General features: G+C 44.0%; 1 protein-coding gene across 7 annotated transcripts in view; it reads left to right on the top strand.

The window, feature by feature from the left end:
• FRMD5 (FERM domain containing 5) overlaps positions 1–17,657 on the top strand; it is a 305,266-nt gene that overhangs the window by 229,121 nt on the left and 58,488 nt on the right. For 4 of the 7 annotated variants that reach the window (XM_067555446.1, XM_067555443.1, XM_067555445.1 and 1 more), the window contains exon 5: positions 11,441–11,538. In XM_067555446.1, coding sequence (XP_067411547.1) covers positions 11,441–11,538 — 98 coding nt within the window. Of the gene's footprint in view, positions 1–8,223; positions 8,251–11,440; positions 11,539–17,657 lie in introns of all 7 variants that reach the window. The other 3 variants (XM_067555447.1, XM_067555440.1, XM_067555444.1) reach the window with 1 other exon arrangement.

The following is a 17,657-nucleotide window of genomic DNA, read 5'->3' as shown; positions in this document are numbered from 1 at the left end:
TAGTCCTTGGAAATGCCAGTTCTCTCCACAGTCAGTCATAGAAAACAGAGCAGGGAGAGATCTCTTAGGCCATCGTTAGTTATTTGTCAAAGGTTTCATGATAAGAGCAGTTAATTACAGGACCAAAGATTTCCTGTTTTGTTTCTTTGCCCTTTCCAAGATGGTGGGGTGTTTTACTGCTTTCCAGTGCTCAGACTTCACACCCAGGTTTAGTGACTTTTTTAAACTTCCTTAGCCCCAACAAGACACATTATTTGTGGCCGTGGCACTTTGTCTAACCTTTTCGTAACTGTTCCTGTTACCCTGCGTACCTCCTTGTCTGTTGTTTGCAGAAAATTGATGGCCAATGCAGACACCACTCTGCCTTTTCTGCTCATGAAAAGATAGAAACAAACAGCCTTGCTACTTCCTATTTACATCACATGTCCCCTCTAGACTTTATTCTTTGTCCACTGTACGTATTGAGGGAGAGCCAGTTTATTTCCAGGCTTCTAAGAAGTTATAACAAAGCAGAGGGGGGGAAGAAGGGGAAGTAGAAGTGGATGGCAACCTGGGCAGAAATGACCTTGAGATGGTCGAGTTTAGGATCCTCACAAAAGGAAGAAAGGAGAACAGCAGAATATGGAACCTGGACTTTGACTCCCTCAGGGAGCAGCTGGGCAAGATCCCCTGGGAGGCTAATATGAGGGGGAAAGGAGTCCAAGAGAGATGGCTGTATTTTAAAGAAACCTTATTGAGGATGCAGGAACAAACCATCCCGATGTGCAGATGTGCAGAATAGCAAATACAGCAGAGACCAGCTTGGCTTAACAAAGAAATCTTCAGTAAGCTTAAACACAAAAAGGAAGCTTACAAGAAGTGGAAGCTTGGTCAGATGACTAGGGAGGATTATTAAAACACTGCTTGAACACGCAGGAGTGAAATCGGGAAGACCAAAGCACAATTCGAGTTGCAGCTAGCAAGGGGTGTGAAGGGTAGCAGAAGGGTTTCTACAGGTATGTTGGCAACAAAAAGAAGTCAAGGAAAATATGGGCCCCTTACAGAATGGGGGAGGGAACCTAGTGACAGATAATGTGGAAAAAGCTGAAGTATTCAATGCGTTTTTTGCCTCTGTTTTCACAGACAAGTTCAGCTCCCAGATTACTGCTGTACACCGCACAGTATGGGGAGGAGGTGAGCAGCCCTCAGTGCCGAAAGAACAGATTCAGGACTATTTAGAAAGGCTGAACGTGCACAAGTCTATGGGGCCAGATGCAATGCATCCGAGGGTGCCGAGGGAGTTGGCTGATGTGATTGCAGAGCCATTGATCATTATATCTGAAAACTCATGGCAACTGGGGGACGTCCCAGATGATAGGAAATGGCAAATCTAGTGCCCATCTTCAAAAAAGGGAAGAAGGAGGATCTGGGGAACTACAGACCGGTCAGCCTCACCTCAGTCTCTGGAAAAATCATGGAGCAGGTCCTCAAAGAATCCATTTTGAGGCCCTTGGAAAAGAGGAAGGTGATCAGGAACAGTCAGCATGGATTCACCAAGGGCAAGTCATGCTTGACCAACCTGATTGCCTTCTATGAGATGACTGGCTCTGTGGAAAGCAGTGGACGTGATATATCTCGACTTTATCAAAGCTTTTTATACAGTCTCCCACAGTATTCTTATCAGCAAGATAAAGAATTATGTGTTGGATGAATGGACTATAAGATGGATAGAAAGCTGGTTAGATAATCCGGCTCAACAGGTAGTGATCAATGGTGTGATGTCTAATTGGCAGCCAGTAACAAGCGGAGTGCCCCAGGGGTTGGATCCAGGGGCCAGTTTTGTTCAACAGCTTCATTAATGATCTGGAGGATGGAGTGGATTGCACCCTCAACAAGTTTGTGGATGATGCTAAACTGGGGGAGTGGTAGATATGCAGAAGGTTAGGGATAGGATACAGAGTGACCTAGACAAATTGGAGGATTGGACCAAAAGAAATCTGATGAGTTTCAACAAGCACAAGTGCAGAGTCCTGCACTTAGGATGGAAGAATCCCATGTACTGCTACAGACTGGGGACCAAGTGGGCAGGCAGCAGTTCTGCAGAAAAGAAAAGTGGACAAGAAACTGGATATAAGTCAACAGTGTGCCCTGGTTGTCAAGAAGGCTAATAGCATATTGGGCTGCATTAGTAGGAGCATTGCCAGCAGATCACGCGAAGTGATTATTCTCCTCTATTTGGCACTGGTGAGGCCGCATTTGGAGTATTGTGTCCAGTTTTGGGCCCTCCACTACAGAAAGGATGTGAACAAATTGGGGAGAGTCCAGCGGAGGGCAATGAAAATGATTAGGGGGCTGGAGCACAGGACGTATGAGGAGAGGCTGAGGGAACTGGGCTTGTTTAGCCTGCAGAAGAGAAGAGTGAGGGGGGATTTGATAGCAGCCTTCAACTACCTGAAAGGGGGTTCCAGGGAGGATGGAACTAGGCTGTTCTCAGTGATGGCAGATGATAGAACAAGGAGCAATGGTCTCAAGTTGCAGTGGGGAAGGTCTAGGTTGGACATTAAGAAAAACTTTTTCACTAGGAGGGTGGTGAAGCACTGGAATGGGTTACCTAGGGAGATAGTGGAATCTCCATCCTTAGAGATGTTTAAGGCCTGGTTTGACAAAGCCCTGGCTGGGATGATTTAGTTGGGGTTGGTCCTGCTTTGAGCAGGGGGTTGGACTAGATGACCTGCTGAGGTCCCTTCCAACCCTAATCTTCTATGAGTCTATGAAACGCTGAGTGAGTTGCTGGCAGGGTCCCTTTAATCCTACACAAGGCAGTAAGAACCCAGTCCTACTTCCACTGAAGTGAATGGCACAAGTCACATTGATTTTCACAAGAATGGGTTCTGGCCCTAGAGGAGCCCTGGCTAGACGGAGCGAGCAGAGACTGCGTCCATTGCAGACTGTATGATTGTAGGAGCCCTCCCCGCGTTTGTACCCTTTGGCCAGCTGGAACCAACAGACAATCAGGCAGGTTTGTTTCAGGAGCATTTCTTTGGTTCTGGTGTGTGAAGTATCTGCAGAAGTGCAGTTTTACTAATGTAACTTACAGCAGAGACGAACAGACCGATACAACCATTAAAAAGCTGGCTAATTCTGACAATCTTTCCATCTGGTTCCTTTTTCTCCTCGCCTCTTGCATAGTTTTAACTCACCTGCAAGCCAGCTGTGCGTCCCTTCCACTCTTCATTCCTGCCTGCTACAGATAGGGTGCACCTGTTCCCAGATGCTGCAGCTTCATAATAAGTCAAGGAATGATTCCTGGCAAATAGCCTATCCCGCCACCTGATCGCTGAACAAATGCAGTTGTCAGTGCTGTGCTTGGAGACAGTTCAGATGCTATATTCCTGCTGTATCATCTTGCCCTTTTAGAGGCTGCTGTAAAGCAGGGCTGAGGCAGAATGAGATGGGGAATTGAGAGCGAGGTTCAGTAAATTGGACTCTTCCCAGTCAATAAATGTAGTCCAAAGACCTTGATTAATGCTTTTTGCCATTCTTCAAATGAATGGATGTTCCTCTCTTTCAATGCTGCAGAACTCAAGTGGGGGAAGGAGTGGAGAAGGGAGGCAAGGTACAGTAGAATGTGGAGTTCATTAAAAAAAGACTTGGATCTTTTTGTAGGCAGTAGTTAGTATGCTAAATATCCTCTCAGCTCTCCTGAAAGGAGGGAAGCAGAAATGTTAATTGAGCACATTGGAACAGTACAGCATCATTAACAAAAAATCCTGCCAAAAGCAGCTATTGGGTAGAAGTGTTTATCACTGTACATTCTGTCCAAAGTGTAATTCCTCTTTCAGCCAGAACAAAGTGCAAACAAATATCTGTCCTAACGAGTTTGCAAAATAAGATTTGCAAAATAATTAGGATTTGCAGAGAGAGAGGGTGGATTTGACAGGAAGAGAATACAAAGAAGTTTGTGGGACACATTTCCGTTTCAGATGAACAAAACAAGATATTTCGCATTGCAGCATAGGTCAGAAATCTTCCAGGCTGTTTCCAATGCCTTGTTTCCTCCTTGGAAATAAAAGAGAAATTGGTGTCTGTGTTCTAGCACCTGTGACTTTGCATTTTTCCCCTACTTCATGAAACGTATGGCTGAGAATCAACGTAATATCTGATATGGGAAGCATAGACCCTGCCCTGCTGGACGATGGTCTCAACAATACAATGAATGTTTTCCCTCGCTTTCTACTTTGATTTTAAGATCAGACGCGTGGAACACATTTAGACACAGCAGAGTGAGTTAATCATAACAGCATTTACATCTCAAGAGAGATGGATACAGAACCAAAGGAGCAGAGGAGGGATGGCAGGGGCACTGCTCATGTACATAATAAGCTTTTGCAGCATCTATTGCCCAGCTCTGTTTAGTTTCACTTTTATTGTGGGTAGTTTTAAGATCAGTTGGATGTTGTTCTGTGGTTCGAAGGCATGAGTGAGTGTGAACATTGCCTGCACTGATGCACCATGACAGAGGTGACATGAAAAGGGATGGGTGTGGAGGACGTTCTTAGCAAGCAAAGCCTTCAAAGCGAGCCGCTCTGGACCTGGGCATGGACTCTTTTCAAAACCAGGGGTCTCCTTGCTCGAGGAAATGAGTATTGAATTAAACTTGGGAAAAGCTGCCAGTCCTGCGCCCTGGGGTAATGAGATGGTGACCCAGAGATGGCAGGAGCCGTGCTCCAGTCTGTGTTTCCATTGTCAGTGACACATTGGAACAGCTGGGATCTCATCTGATGGTTACAGGTGGGAAGTTGAATCTTAGAAGCTGCCATTCGTCACTGCTGTAATTTAACCATTTAAACAACCAAACTGATCACATGGATCCAAACCCTATTTAATGGAAAGTAAGGCTGGGGATGTCTCCATTTGAATTATGGAACTGCTGGCCAAAGAGAACTGGGACAATTTCTTTTTTAAATGGCTACTACATACTCTGGGCCCATTTCATTCCATTCTCTCTGGGGCTGAAATATTTTGCTCCCCAGCCTCTTTTGTTATATTTTATTTGTTAAAGTGAGGAATCTATAAACTTTATTCAATATCCTGATTTCCTGTCAGTGAATGCAATCAAGTCCTGGACACAGGATTATAAATTGGAGACATAACATTTGAAAGAGTAAATATAGGATTGTTTTCTTGACTACATCCCAGATCTAGTCAGAAGGAGGCAGAAGTGTTTTGGGAAACTAAACCTAATTTAACAGAACTGAGGCATGAGTATATTCCAGTCTACGGGATAGTGCTCTGAGTAACCTGTGATGACATGTTTTTATTTTCTGCATCTAAGGAAGCAAAAATGTTGAGGGTCAAATCTTTAAAATGACATGTTTAAGTTGTGTATGCAAAATGTAATCACGTGTTTGCAAATAGATGTACATGCAAATGAGTGCATGTGACGACACCCATTCTGTGCATTCAGATCCATATTTTGCTATGCAATTACCAGTTTGCTCCCATCAGCTTTTAACTCTTGGAGATGAGACCTGAGTACCTGCTTTCATTCTTTAGAAGTGTCCCTTACTGACTCATTTTTTTGCCCGATCTGCGTATATTGTTTAAAAAAAAAAAAAATCCAGACGTGCCACAGGTGATGGTCGACAGACTGCTAATGGAGCCGAGGACACAGGTGGTGATGTTGGGATTTGAAAAGTTGTTTGCTAACTGCTAAGGTAAAAGATTGGCGAGGGGTATTTCTGCTTTTTTAATTTGTAAGTGAATGTAGTACTAGTTAAAGGCGTTAGATTGACAGTCCTGGAAAATGAATCCCTCCATTTATGTACAGAATAAAACCAGGGGCAGCAGCCGTGCCAGCTTTCCCTTTGTATCCTCCATGCACGTACAAACATTGCCGAGTGACATAGACACTTGTCTTCTAGACATTGCAAGACCACCAGGCTTATCTCCATCTGTCCGCAGATAGTCATTGGTAGTGGCAGAGCTGAGTTGTCACTGACGTGGGCTAGATTAGAATCAGCAGCCTGCAGGTGGAAGGCTCTAAAGCTCGTCACTGATCCACTGGGCCATCCGGTCCCCATACAATTGGGGTATTGTTTTTCCAGTGGCATTTGAGGAATCGGAGAGCACAAGCCACTGTATGTCTTTAAACATCCAAGATGGATAGCCAAGTTCCAAGCTAAACTCCTCAGAAAATGATGTAGGCTTACTGGAAGGGCTAAATGTATTCCAGCATTCACAGAATCATGGACATGTAGGACTGGCAGGGACCTCGAGAAGTCCTCTCCAGTCCCCTGCATTGCACCCTTTGGATTTGCGCCCTCTCATCAATGAACGAGGACCTTTATTTGACGGACTCTGGGATTTTGCCCTTTGATGTGGTGTATTTGAAATACGTCTGGGCTCAGGATTATGTACCTTTTGTTTTTGTATTAATAAACTAAATATATTTTTCTTTACAAGGATGGGTTTTAGAAAACAAAAAATGGACAATAGAAGATGAGCTCAATATAGGAAAAAGGATTCTGGAGTTCTGTGCCCTTCTTCATGATGATGTGCAAAATGAATGGGAACTTTGCTTGTGCTTCAGGGAGGGACAAATAAAACCCACAGTTGTTATCTGAAAGTCTGAGGAGTTAGTATCCTGAGTCCATGGGCAACTTTCCCTGAACCTGATTGCCAGCCCTATGGTAAAGTCAGATTAGCACAAAATCAAGCATTTGTGAACAGGGCTGGCATGGGCTGTACTTATTTGCTGAGCCGGTTTTAAAGTAACTTCATGTCCAAAACACAAGCATTTCTGCTGCTACAGGAAGGTGCCCCATCATCAACTTTCCCAGCTAGGACTGATGTGTTTTTTGTTCCAGGCACATTTCGGGAGACACAAAGAAATGTGCAGGCATCGATCTCAGACAGATGCATGCGTTTGCTTTTTTAAAAAGCCACTTATTTGGTTTGCAGATTTTATGTTAACTCCTAGCAACTGCAAAATTTTGCAGTCATTAGGCCTTAATTTAAATGTGAAATGGCCAATGACATCTCTCTGAACAGCGACAGCTATTAGGTGGACACAGTCATTAAACTGTTCATAGAGTATTCTATTTATTTTCTGTAATCCAAGATCAGCATAATATCTGCAGTTGTCAAGTATAAGAAGAGAATTGAAATGCAGGTCAGATTTATACTTTTGGGGGTGAAAACTTGGCCAATTTAAGGTTGTCAAAGATTTAGTCTCTTGCAATTAATATAGCAGTAAAGTGGGGGGAGGGGGAGAGGAGAAGCAGTAGCATTTTGTGTTACTTGGAGTCTAGAGCGAGACAAACTTTAGCTTATTTCCAAGATAACATGGTTAGATGTTTGGATGACAGCTTTCCCTCCATTTGGCTTATCTACCTTTTCCAGATGTGTAAATCTATTACTCCCTCTGTCTTTGTGTTCTAGTGACATCCATTTCTCCAAGGCAGACGAATTTAAATGAAACTCCAGATTTAATGAAGAAAGGCTATTCTTAGGCAGAAGGGTCACTTTTCAGTGTTCAGTCCCAACACATTGGCGAGATAGAAAGAATGAAATAAATGTGAAAGTAATGAAAAAGAAGGATAAGTATAACTGGTTCTAAGAAAGTGAAGATATTGATTGGTACTCAGACCAGGAAAAAACTCCATTCAGTTCAGAGTAAATTAGCTTTAAATGTTCCTGACTGAAGAGAAATAAGCAATAGGAAGAATGGCTGAGTTATGACAGAGGAACTCTCTAGTTCAGAAAGACTTTCCTTTAAAAATGCACTGAAGAAAAGCAGGCAAAGCTACATTTCCAGAACACAAGCCCCTTTTTTGAAAATTCCCTTTCGCAGACTGTGGTGGATATTTTCTAGGGATGAGGAAACATTTTCAAAACATTTCAACACATTTTCATTGTGATAGGGACCTTTTGAAACCTTTTGTTGCAGTTCACAAAACTAGATGAAGTTCACAAATGTATTTCTTCAGAGCTTTATTGCAAGGTTGATCTGGTTTTTTAACAACATGTATTTGTAGGTAAAGGAAAGCTTTGTATCAGATACTGAAGAATGCTCTGTCTATAATGCATGTACTAAATTTTTTCATTCAGAACGTTGCTTTTTCTCTGCCTTTTTTCAGCCCCTCTGTATTTGTCACTCACTCTTCCCACTCTCTGGTCCGTTTTCCATCCTACATTGTCATTAGCTGATTTACCTTCTGTTGTCTGCTTCTCTTTTCACAGACGTTCCTTCGTGCCCTCCATATTCATGTGAGTTTGATATTAGGCCAACTCAGTTCATCCATATCTACACTGTTGTTTGATGATCTAATAATTATATATAGATCCTGTGCTTGAAACCCAAAAGATTGTACTGAAGTAGGGCAGATTTAGATGTGCTGGGAATCTGCAAGAGGCATTGGACATCACAATTGGTGGGTTGAAGTGTCGTCAGCTGATTCAAATGATTCAGTATTATTTGCCCACTCCTGGGCGAATGAGATGACCAGTACCTGCGAAGTATGCAAGACAGTGTTTAAGTACCTTGAGAGTTGCCTGTATTTGTTATTGTCTAAAAACTATAATACATCCAGAAAATACTGGCAAGGGCGACAAAAGTCAGACCACAGAAAAGCTTAAATTATGTGACCTGAACCATCACCACCCCTTTTCTTTTTAAATATGATCTATTCATTTCTCCAATTGTTTAAAGTACTTCCAAGACTGAGAAGAAAGCCCTGCAGGATGAAAAGAGGATTTGGGGGCTGGGATGGAAGAAGGAAGAGATGTTCCCCTCTTTGGGAACTGGAACAAATACTGAAGTTCCCATGACACGTTTGGCATAGGTATAAGGGCTGGTGTTAGAAGATTACTTCAGTATATCTGCAAGCGGCTCATGTGACATGGCAAGGGCTAATGTAGCTCTGTGTCCTGAATGGTAAAGACAGCACATTGCATGTTAGTGCTGCCCGGGGGCTTCAGAGTTGCTGCCAGCCCTTTCCCCTCTCCATGTGCTTTTCAAAATCAACCGTTATGGCAAAAGGGGAGCGTTGAATCAGAACAACAGTGCTATGTCACAAGCAGAGTTAGCTTTTCCCCCCGTGTCCGTTACGAACATACCATTAGGATCTAACAATTTGGTTTTCTGCAGGACAACTCTCTATTTTGAGATCTTGCCCTCGGGCAAATTAGAGATCTCATCCTGTTTTCTGCTACGAAGAGCAATAGCCAGCATCACTGTGTTTTAATCTTTTATAAAATGGACCTCCACCTTCTCTTCTTCGTTAATTTCTTCATGCCTGTAGGTTGAGGGCTGCCACTGCTAGGTATTAATGTCTTTTGCATTCGCCCTCTGGCTCCCAGTGCCATTCTGGGTCATCAAAAACTGCCCTCCAGAACTGGGTTTAAGTGGTTGGATAGAAATGGAAGATTATATTCCCCTATCCACAAACAGAGGATTACAGCACACACGTGACCCTCACCAGCATTACGGTGAGGTCTAGGTACATATCAGTAGCATTCAGTGTGGGAAGTGTAGAACTCGAAATACATAGCAAAGCAGCTAGAATGGTGGCATGGATATTCGTTCTGTAGGGTAGCAAAGGGTAAAAGCTAATTAGTTGCTAGAGACTGGTTCTACTTATAAAGACTTGTTGAGTCTAAATCTGCCATGAGATGTGTGCATGAAACTAAGAGCACAGCTGGGGCTTTAAATAGACTTGTCTCAGCGGTCTCTCAAGGAGAATGGTGCATGTGATGATAGTTGGATTTTTCTCAATGTTCTTGTATTTTTATCAGTAAAATTATGATGCTTACAGAGTCAGAAATCTGAACTCAGGAAACCAAACATGGCTGAGATACTGCAGAATGGAAGTTTAAGTATTTAAACATATTTCCAAGCATGCCACTTTACAATTTGCCCCTTAATTACATGAGTTATGTTTTACATCAAATTGTTTTTCTCAAATGTAATGAATGCCATCATAACTCTGTCTGAAATGCCACACTGTTATTTATTTTAAATTTATTACAATACTATAATTTTTCAGTCATATTTTGTTTTGTCTTTTTGCTGGCTTTGGTTTATTGAAGTCACATAAAATCTAGGAGAAATAGTGACTAGCGAGTGTAGGAGTTGCTGATTTTATTATCAGCTAATGATAGCTGCCAAGGAAAGAGGTGAATGCTTATAGAGGCATCTAGGCTCTTAAAACCTCCCACAGTAGTAACAATAATAATGCCTAGCTCTTGTATAGTGCTTTTCAATGTCGATCTCAAAGCACTTTACAAAGGAGGTCCATATCGTTATCTCCTTTTACAGATGGAGAAACCAAGGCACAGAGAGGGGAGTAATGTTAATGGACCTTACACATAATAATGTTAATAGCTATAACAGTGCTACAAGACCATACACATGTACATTAAGGGAAGAATAGATTCTTTTAAGTGGTGTTATAGAAAGGTTCTGAGTTCTAAGAGTGAAGTGCAGGTCTGGAGAAGTTTAAGACCAGAGCAGTAGCCCTGACTGGGGACTTTAGCACTACTGTGGAACCACCAGTAAAAACCAGTAATTAACCATTGGAATACAGGGATTTCAGTGCTGCATAGCTAGTAAAAGATAACTGGGAGCCATTATTGCACATCATACCCCAGTAGCCAATCAGAGTGAAGAGAATTGCATATTTAGAAATAAGCATAGTTGGTGCAGCAAATGGTTCTCTGATTGGCTGAGACCATTCCAATTCAGTATGATTGTGCTTAAAGTGGAGTTTGGCCTTGAGGTAAAGTCAGGCATTTGGGACAACATGCTCATTTCTCTGGCAACAGCCTGTGGATGTCAAAAATACAGGAATCTGGAGAGCTCGCTGCAGCAGAAGCTAGGATTGCTTTCACCTCTCTTTGGGTCTGATCCAAAAGGTATTGAAATCAGGGAGAGGGGTTCCATTGATTTCAGTGGGCTATGAATGGAAATGAAGAGAGCTAGTGTTGGGGTAAGTATTTGTACAGATGTTTCTTCCTTTCCACATTTACTGTGGTGGAAGAGTCTCTCTGGAGTATTCCCATTACACACACAGCTCTAATCTCTGTCTGCTCCTCTGCTTTGTTTTTTTAATTGCTGTGCCTGTAAGAATGCAGGTAAAGTGACTGCGTGGTTGTATCTCAGACCTGCATTACAAATCATGAGTCAGAGTCTCACCCATATATGCAAATTCTGCTCCCGGAGATTTCAACAGGAGTGGCATGTGTACATCTGAGCCCTGTGACTTGACCCTAAATTGGGGCAAATTAGCGCTTGGCTAAGTCACAGCTGATATAATATCTTGTAAATGGAAGGTCTGGAGAGAATTTGTAGTGGCAGTGTCTCGATACAGATTTTCCTTGTTTGAATCACACGGTTAGGCATCTCAAGCATTGCTTAATAAAAGGAATAATTCAGAGCTAATTCTGCTTCTCTCCTTAGGTATTTAGTCTTCCTGCAGATCAAAAGGGATCTCTACCATGGCCGCCTTCTCTGCAAGACATCAGATGCTGCATTGTTAGCCGCCTATATCCTTCAAGGTAATGCTTTGTGACAAGATACATTTGCTTTTCATGCTAAGTACTGATTAGATTATTTCACTTACAGCAGATCACTGCACCTTGAATACAAATGTCATCTAACCAGTGCCGGGCTCAGACTTCAAGATTGCACTTGTGTTAGTGCCACGTTGGTCTGTAATAGAATTAGGGTTGATAGCGTGATCTAGACTGTACTAGAAGCAACTCTGCCACCTAGTCCCTCAGAGTTATTCCACCTGGATTCAGGTCAGTTGTGTCTAAGTAAATGGCCCTTTGATCAGCATTATGTGTCCAGTACTTTGCACTTGCATTGTTGCTTATATCTGAGGATTTCAAAGCACTTTTCAAAATCACAATCTCCTTTTCAGGCAGGTGGGTTTATCCCCATTTAACAGATGGGAAACTGTGGTACAGAGAGATGAGACAACATGCCTGAAGTGACACAGATGGAGTGATAGAACATAAAAGGGGATCTAGAACTCCTGATTTCCAGGCCACTGTGCTGCAGCTGCTAATCCACATTTCCTCCATAAATAGACAATTGGAATTTCCTGGCGCTGAAGGATACTCTCCGCTCGCTAGGAAAGGCTCATAGCAGCCTGGGACTCAGTATTGATTTCAGAAAACCTCCTAAGTAATTTGGGGCACTTGCAGGATAGAAAATACTCTCACATCTTGAGACATCCTACAGAAGTTTTGCTATAGCCTCAGACACTGGTGTCCCGACATGCATCAGTGCTGTACCTGTGCTGCTGGGCACTGAGAGATGCATTAGTATGTGATCACTGGTGCTTTAGAGCGTGTGTCTCTTTCATGCTGTTATTGCCTTCTGATCTGGAATCTTAAACTGGTTGGTCCAAACCCTCCTCCACGTAACTTTCTCCTTTTCATCTTCCATCAGCCATGCCAGTACTAGACAGCAAGGGAGTGTTGCCAGCTCTGTTCTGGGAGGGAGGTGCTGAGTTATCAGTAAAGACTGAGCAGGAAGCTTGGCTGTGTTTATATTGATCATTTTTCAATATTGCAGAAGGTCTCTCTAAGAAAGGAGTCTAAAGGGTGTGTTCCAACCACAGAGGGATCACACTTCTCAGCCTCCCCGAAAAAGCCTATGTCAGGGTGTTGGAGAAGAGGCTACGCCCATTATTTGAACCTTGGATTCAGGAGGAACAATGCAGTTTCAGTCCCGGATGTGGGACAATGGACCAGCTCTTCGCTCTCTCACAGATACTCAAGGGATTGTGGGAGTTCGCTAACCCGGTCTACCTTTCTTTTGTAGACCTGGAGAAGGCTTATGACAGCATTCCCCGAGATGTCCTGTGAGAAGTGCTGCGGGAATATGAGGTGCAGGTTCCGCTTCTGCATGCCATCCGGTCCCTCTATTCCCAGAGTGAGAGTTGTGTCTGCATTCTTGGCATTAAGTCGAGTTGTTCATGATGGGCGTTGGATTCTGCCAAGAGTGTGTCCTGTCCCTGCTCCTGTTAGTGATCTCCATGGACAGGATGTCAAGGCGCAGCCATGTTGGGGAGTGTATCCGGTAGGGGACTCAGCGGTGGCATCTATGCATTTGCAGATGATGTTGTCCTTCTAGCTTTTTCAGACTGTGATCTCCGATGTGCTCGAACGCTTTGCTGCCGAGTGTGAAGCAGCTGGGATGAGAATCAGCACCTCCAAATCAGAGGTCATGGTTCTTTCCCAGAAGAAAGTGGAGTGTTCTCCCCAGGTGAAGGGGAGCAGGTACCCTTAGGGGAAGAGTTAAAATCTAGGGGTCTTGTCCATGAGCGATGGTAAGCGGGAGATTGACCGGCAGATTAGTGCGGTGGTGGCGGCAGTGATGCGTGTGCTGTACCGATCCGTGGTGGTGAAGTTTTTGGATGAAGCTCTTGATTTACAGGTCAGTCTATGCCCCATCCTCACCTGTGGCCATGAACTTTGGGTAATGACCGACAGGACGAGGTGGCAGGTGTAAGTGGCAGAAATGAGGTTTCTCCGCAGTGTGACTGGGCTGACTCTCTGAGATAAGTGAGGGGCTCGGCTATTCGGGAGAGCCTCGGAGTAGAGCCGCCACTCCTCCAGATCGAGAGGAGTCAGCTGAGGTGGTTTGGGCACCTGATAAGGATGCCTCCGGTAGGCTTCCTTTGGAACTATATTGGGCACATCCCAGTGAGAGGAGGCCCCGAGGCTGACCCAGGACACGCTGGAGGGATTATATCTCCCGGCTGGCCTGGGAAGGCCTGTTGTCCCTACTCTTCATCCTGCCACCACAACCCTCACCAGGAAAAGCGGCATAAAGGAAAAGAAGAAGAAGAAAAAAAAAAAGCAGAAGGTCTCTTGCAACTACAATAATAGTGCTTGGATCAGTAAATCCCATCTCTTGAGGTCTTCATGTGAAGAGTGGATGCCTTACTAAAAGGTGTGCTTCAGTCTGACACAAGTTACTGGACTCAATACAGGAGTAACTGGATGAAATTCTGTGGCCTGGTTATGCAGGAGTTCTGGCTAGTTGAAGCAGTAGTCCCACCTGGCCTTAAAATATATACATCTAAATGCAATGGACAGATAAGCTAGATGCTCGTTTACTGAAAGTGGAGAATGACATTTGTTTTTTCCCCTTGTCCGAATGAAGAAAGTCAGAACTCATGGGTGAAAGCTGTTAACCGTACAAGTGCATCCCTTCGCAAACCTCACAGAAGTGTGGATTCCATAGAAAAGATCTGGTTTATGGAGCTTTCCATTTTAACTATGGAAAAATGAAACAACTGTTTTGTGCTTCAGCCAACACCATTAAGGAGTGTGCTGTTACCATCTCCTGGTCTCACAAACATACACACGTCACACCAATGAGCATGCATAGTCCTAATGAGCCTGGCAACAAAATACAGCTCTTCCCACAGTAGTGAGTGCATGCCCTTCCAGTGTGTGGTTTTAAACAGGGGCCCTTGCAAAACACGGGTTTGTTACTAGGTGGCACAAATGAACATGACCTTCTGCACATTCATTACTTGACATCAAGCTCATCAGCAATGAAACAGCTTTTGTCAGCAAGTCGCAGGCAGCAACAGCCTGTTCGCACAGCGTGGGGGAGGGAGAAATATCTGGAAACCGCCTGCTTGTTTTGCCACTCCTGATCTTGCCGGGGCCCCAGCTATATGGAACGCTCTTGTCTGGATATCCCTAGACCAAGACTCGGGAAGGCCAGAAGAGGCCGACATCCCTTCTGTTTGTGGGGATTGGACAGTGGAAGGTCTGGGTTTAAAACATGCAGACATACTGCTAGCACTGCCTTGTATTACATTTGCTTGACATGTCTCATAAGACGACCCTGTTTTCAGTTGCTTATAACGTTGCCAAACTTTAACTGGTCGGGCTGAAATTTTCTATTCTGAGTGTCTGCTGTAGACTGATTTTTTGGGAAAATTTCAGCCAAAACAGCTGTTTCTGAGAATGAGAGTAGGGTGAAAAATATTCCGTGTTAAAATCTTCTAGCACCCCATGCTTTGAAGCTGGAACTTGAAATTCGGCAGCAGGGACGTAGGGTGGCATTGGTGTCTGGGATATGCTGTTTGCCATCTCCATGAAAATCTGCCCAAGTTATTAGCCTTTGAAAAAGGGGTCCCTGTGGAAAAAATAGTATGTGATCATGTCATTAAAGACTGTGTCATAATGCATGTGCATAACAAGGCTGAACTGAGGTTGCGTGGACAACCTTAAATTGGCATTTCCTCATAGGTGCTGGACTAAGGGTTGGCTTGAAATGGTTTCCATTATACACAGGGATTACAGTTTGATTCAGTAGCTCTCAGCACTCCCCACTATACAAATGGTTCCATCACCCTTGCATTTCCTCACTTTTGAATATTTGACCTTGCAACTCATAGCTGGAGCGCATGGAACTAATAAGGTTCTTTTTAGTGCAGTTTTGTGTGTGTAATTGCTTATATAGCGCCATAGGTACACACACTGCTTCAGAAATAGAACAAGACAAGTTCCACTCCAAAGCACTTACAAGATATTTCATAATAGATCTGATATTTTTTCTGCATTCAAGCATGCGTTAATGGTTCAATATATTTGAATTTTTTGAAGGTACTAATCATTAGGTTTGAAATACTGGTGTATTTCCCCCTTTTAGCATTTTAAATGGGAAGCCTGCAAATTAACATAACATCTACCTTTCACTAGGTACCGTAGACCAAGGAAATTAAATTAGAGAGCACTCCTTTCCAGCCAAATTGTGAGATACTGCAGTATTTTTATATATCATGGAAAGCAGATATACAGCTAAGCAGCGTGAGACACAGACACGAAATACTGCAATGCCTTTTCAGCCAAGAGAGGACCATTTTTCAGCTCTTTTCCGTTCCCCTTTACTGCAGCTTGAGTCCAATTTGGATTTAATTACTGGCTGGTTCCCAGGGTAATGGAAGTGGAGAGGGGGCAACTGCCTGTCCAGCTTCTGCTTGCTTGAAGGAAAAATCAGTCCATTTCTTTAAGATGTATGAAAGGAGCTGAACTGATTTCTAATCAGTTAATAAGACAGTTTATTGTCTCGGCTTCATCGGCAGCTCCAGCCTGGCAGCTGTATGCTGCACCACGACAGGAGCATCTCCTCACAATGCTGAGTGTTCAGGGGAGATTACGAAACCCATTTGAACGTGTCATGGAGCGAAAGGAATCAGCTCTGAGCTATTCACCTGCGTAATCGTAGATGCTTCTTTTGGGGCGGTGGGGCCTGGAGGAGTTTTGTTTTGCTGAGGCTCCCACGGACATTCTTCTTGGCTTGTGTTCCTCTGGGCTCATAGCTGAGTGTTGCTATTTGGATTTTGGGTTGGAAAAAAACCTTCCAAGTCTCCCAGCAAACCTTGGGGGGAATGGCCAGGTTTCACCTGATCTCATGCTGGGGCTACTGGAAGCCATGAATCCACGTGGCTGGTGCAGGATTCCTTGCCCTGGTTCTCGTGACACGGGCTTGAGTTTACTTGACAGAGTCGTGAACCTGGCCTGAGCGTCAAGGTTCCGAATAGACAAGGAGCCCGGAGATGTGATGTCATGTCCTCGTATTGAGGCCAACGTGGCATGTGCCCTGGTGTGTAATGATTTGGAATGGGGTATTTCCCCTGGTTGCTGGGTATTTCCTGGATTTAGGGTGGGTATGTTTTCTATGTGTCAGCTGAAGCCACCAGCTTGGGCGGATGGTGTCTGGCTGAGGAGCTGGGGTGTATGTGGGTGAACCATTGAAGAGAGAAAGGATATGGCCAGGAAGAAACTCAGCATAAGCTGTCTTCACCCACCCCTACCCTGCAGAGGACACCTCATCGTGTCCCACGTGGTTGCCACAGCAGGAGGGAGTCCCAGGTCTTGTAGCTGTGGTGGAATCATGTCATCAGACGTGGTACTATGGAACCAAAGGCTCTGTGGGATACAGGCTTCCACACAGCCAGCCCTGGCCCATGGGTCCAAGGGTGTCTGCAAGGTTTGGGAGCAGTTTGTCCATGGAGGGTGAGCAAACCCCATCCTGCCAGGTGATGATATAGCTGAAATGTCCATGTGAAAATCCTTGCACAGGTTGCCTCCAAGAGAACCCCTCCTTTGACATGTCACACAGGAAGGCCATTATGGTTGTTAGCATCGTGATTATTCATTGGAAATTTGCTCATTTCAGAAAGAAAACAAAAGGCCTTTTCTGCCAGTGCCAATCTGCAGATCTTTCCAACTAATTCACTTTTTTTTCCCTGCGGTGTAAGCCCAGTCACATCCACTGAGTGCACAGAAATCTTCTTTTACACGCCCAAAGCCGTTTTAATTGCTCTGCGTTCGTAAGATGTGATATGATGGAGCGGTGTGCTTCCCGAGTTCTGTTGCAGACATTAGTGGCTACAGACCCTGCGTTCTTCAGAACCTCTTGGATGACATTAGCATCATTTTCATACCTAGTCAACTGAGGCGTGAGTCACTGTTTATCTCATTTCATGGGAAAGAACAGAAGAAGCCCTCTGAGCACAGGAGTATACTCTGATGACTTCAAGAGCAGGTCCCTGCTCTACAGCCATGTGGTGGCTGTGTTACAGGAGATGGCATGGATATAGGTGTAATTTTTATTTTTGGTAACATTTTGTGTCCAT

Source organism: Emydura macquarii, unplaced genomic scaffold (genome assembly GCF_026122565.2).
Source record: "Emydura macquarii macquarii isolate MOO-44397 ecotype Brisbane River unplaced genomic scaffold, CSIRO-AGI_Emac_v2 contig_1644, whole genome shotgun sequence".
NCBI classification, from domain to species: Eukaryota; Metazoa; Chordata; order Testudines; family Chelidae; genus Emydura; species Emydura macquarii.
Note: the sequence above shows the minus strand (reverse complement) of the source record. Positions and strands in the feature narration are given on the sequence as shown.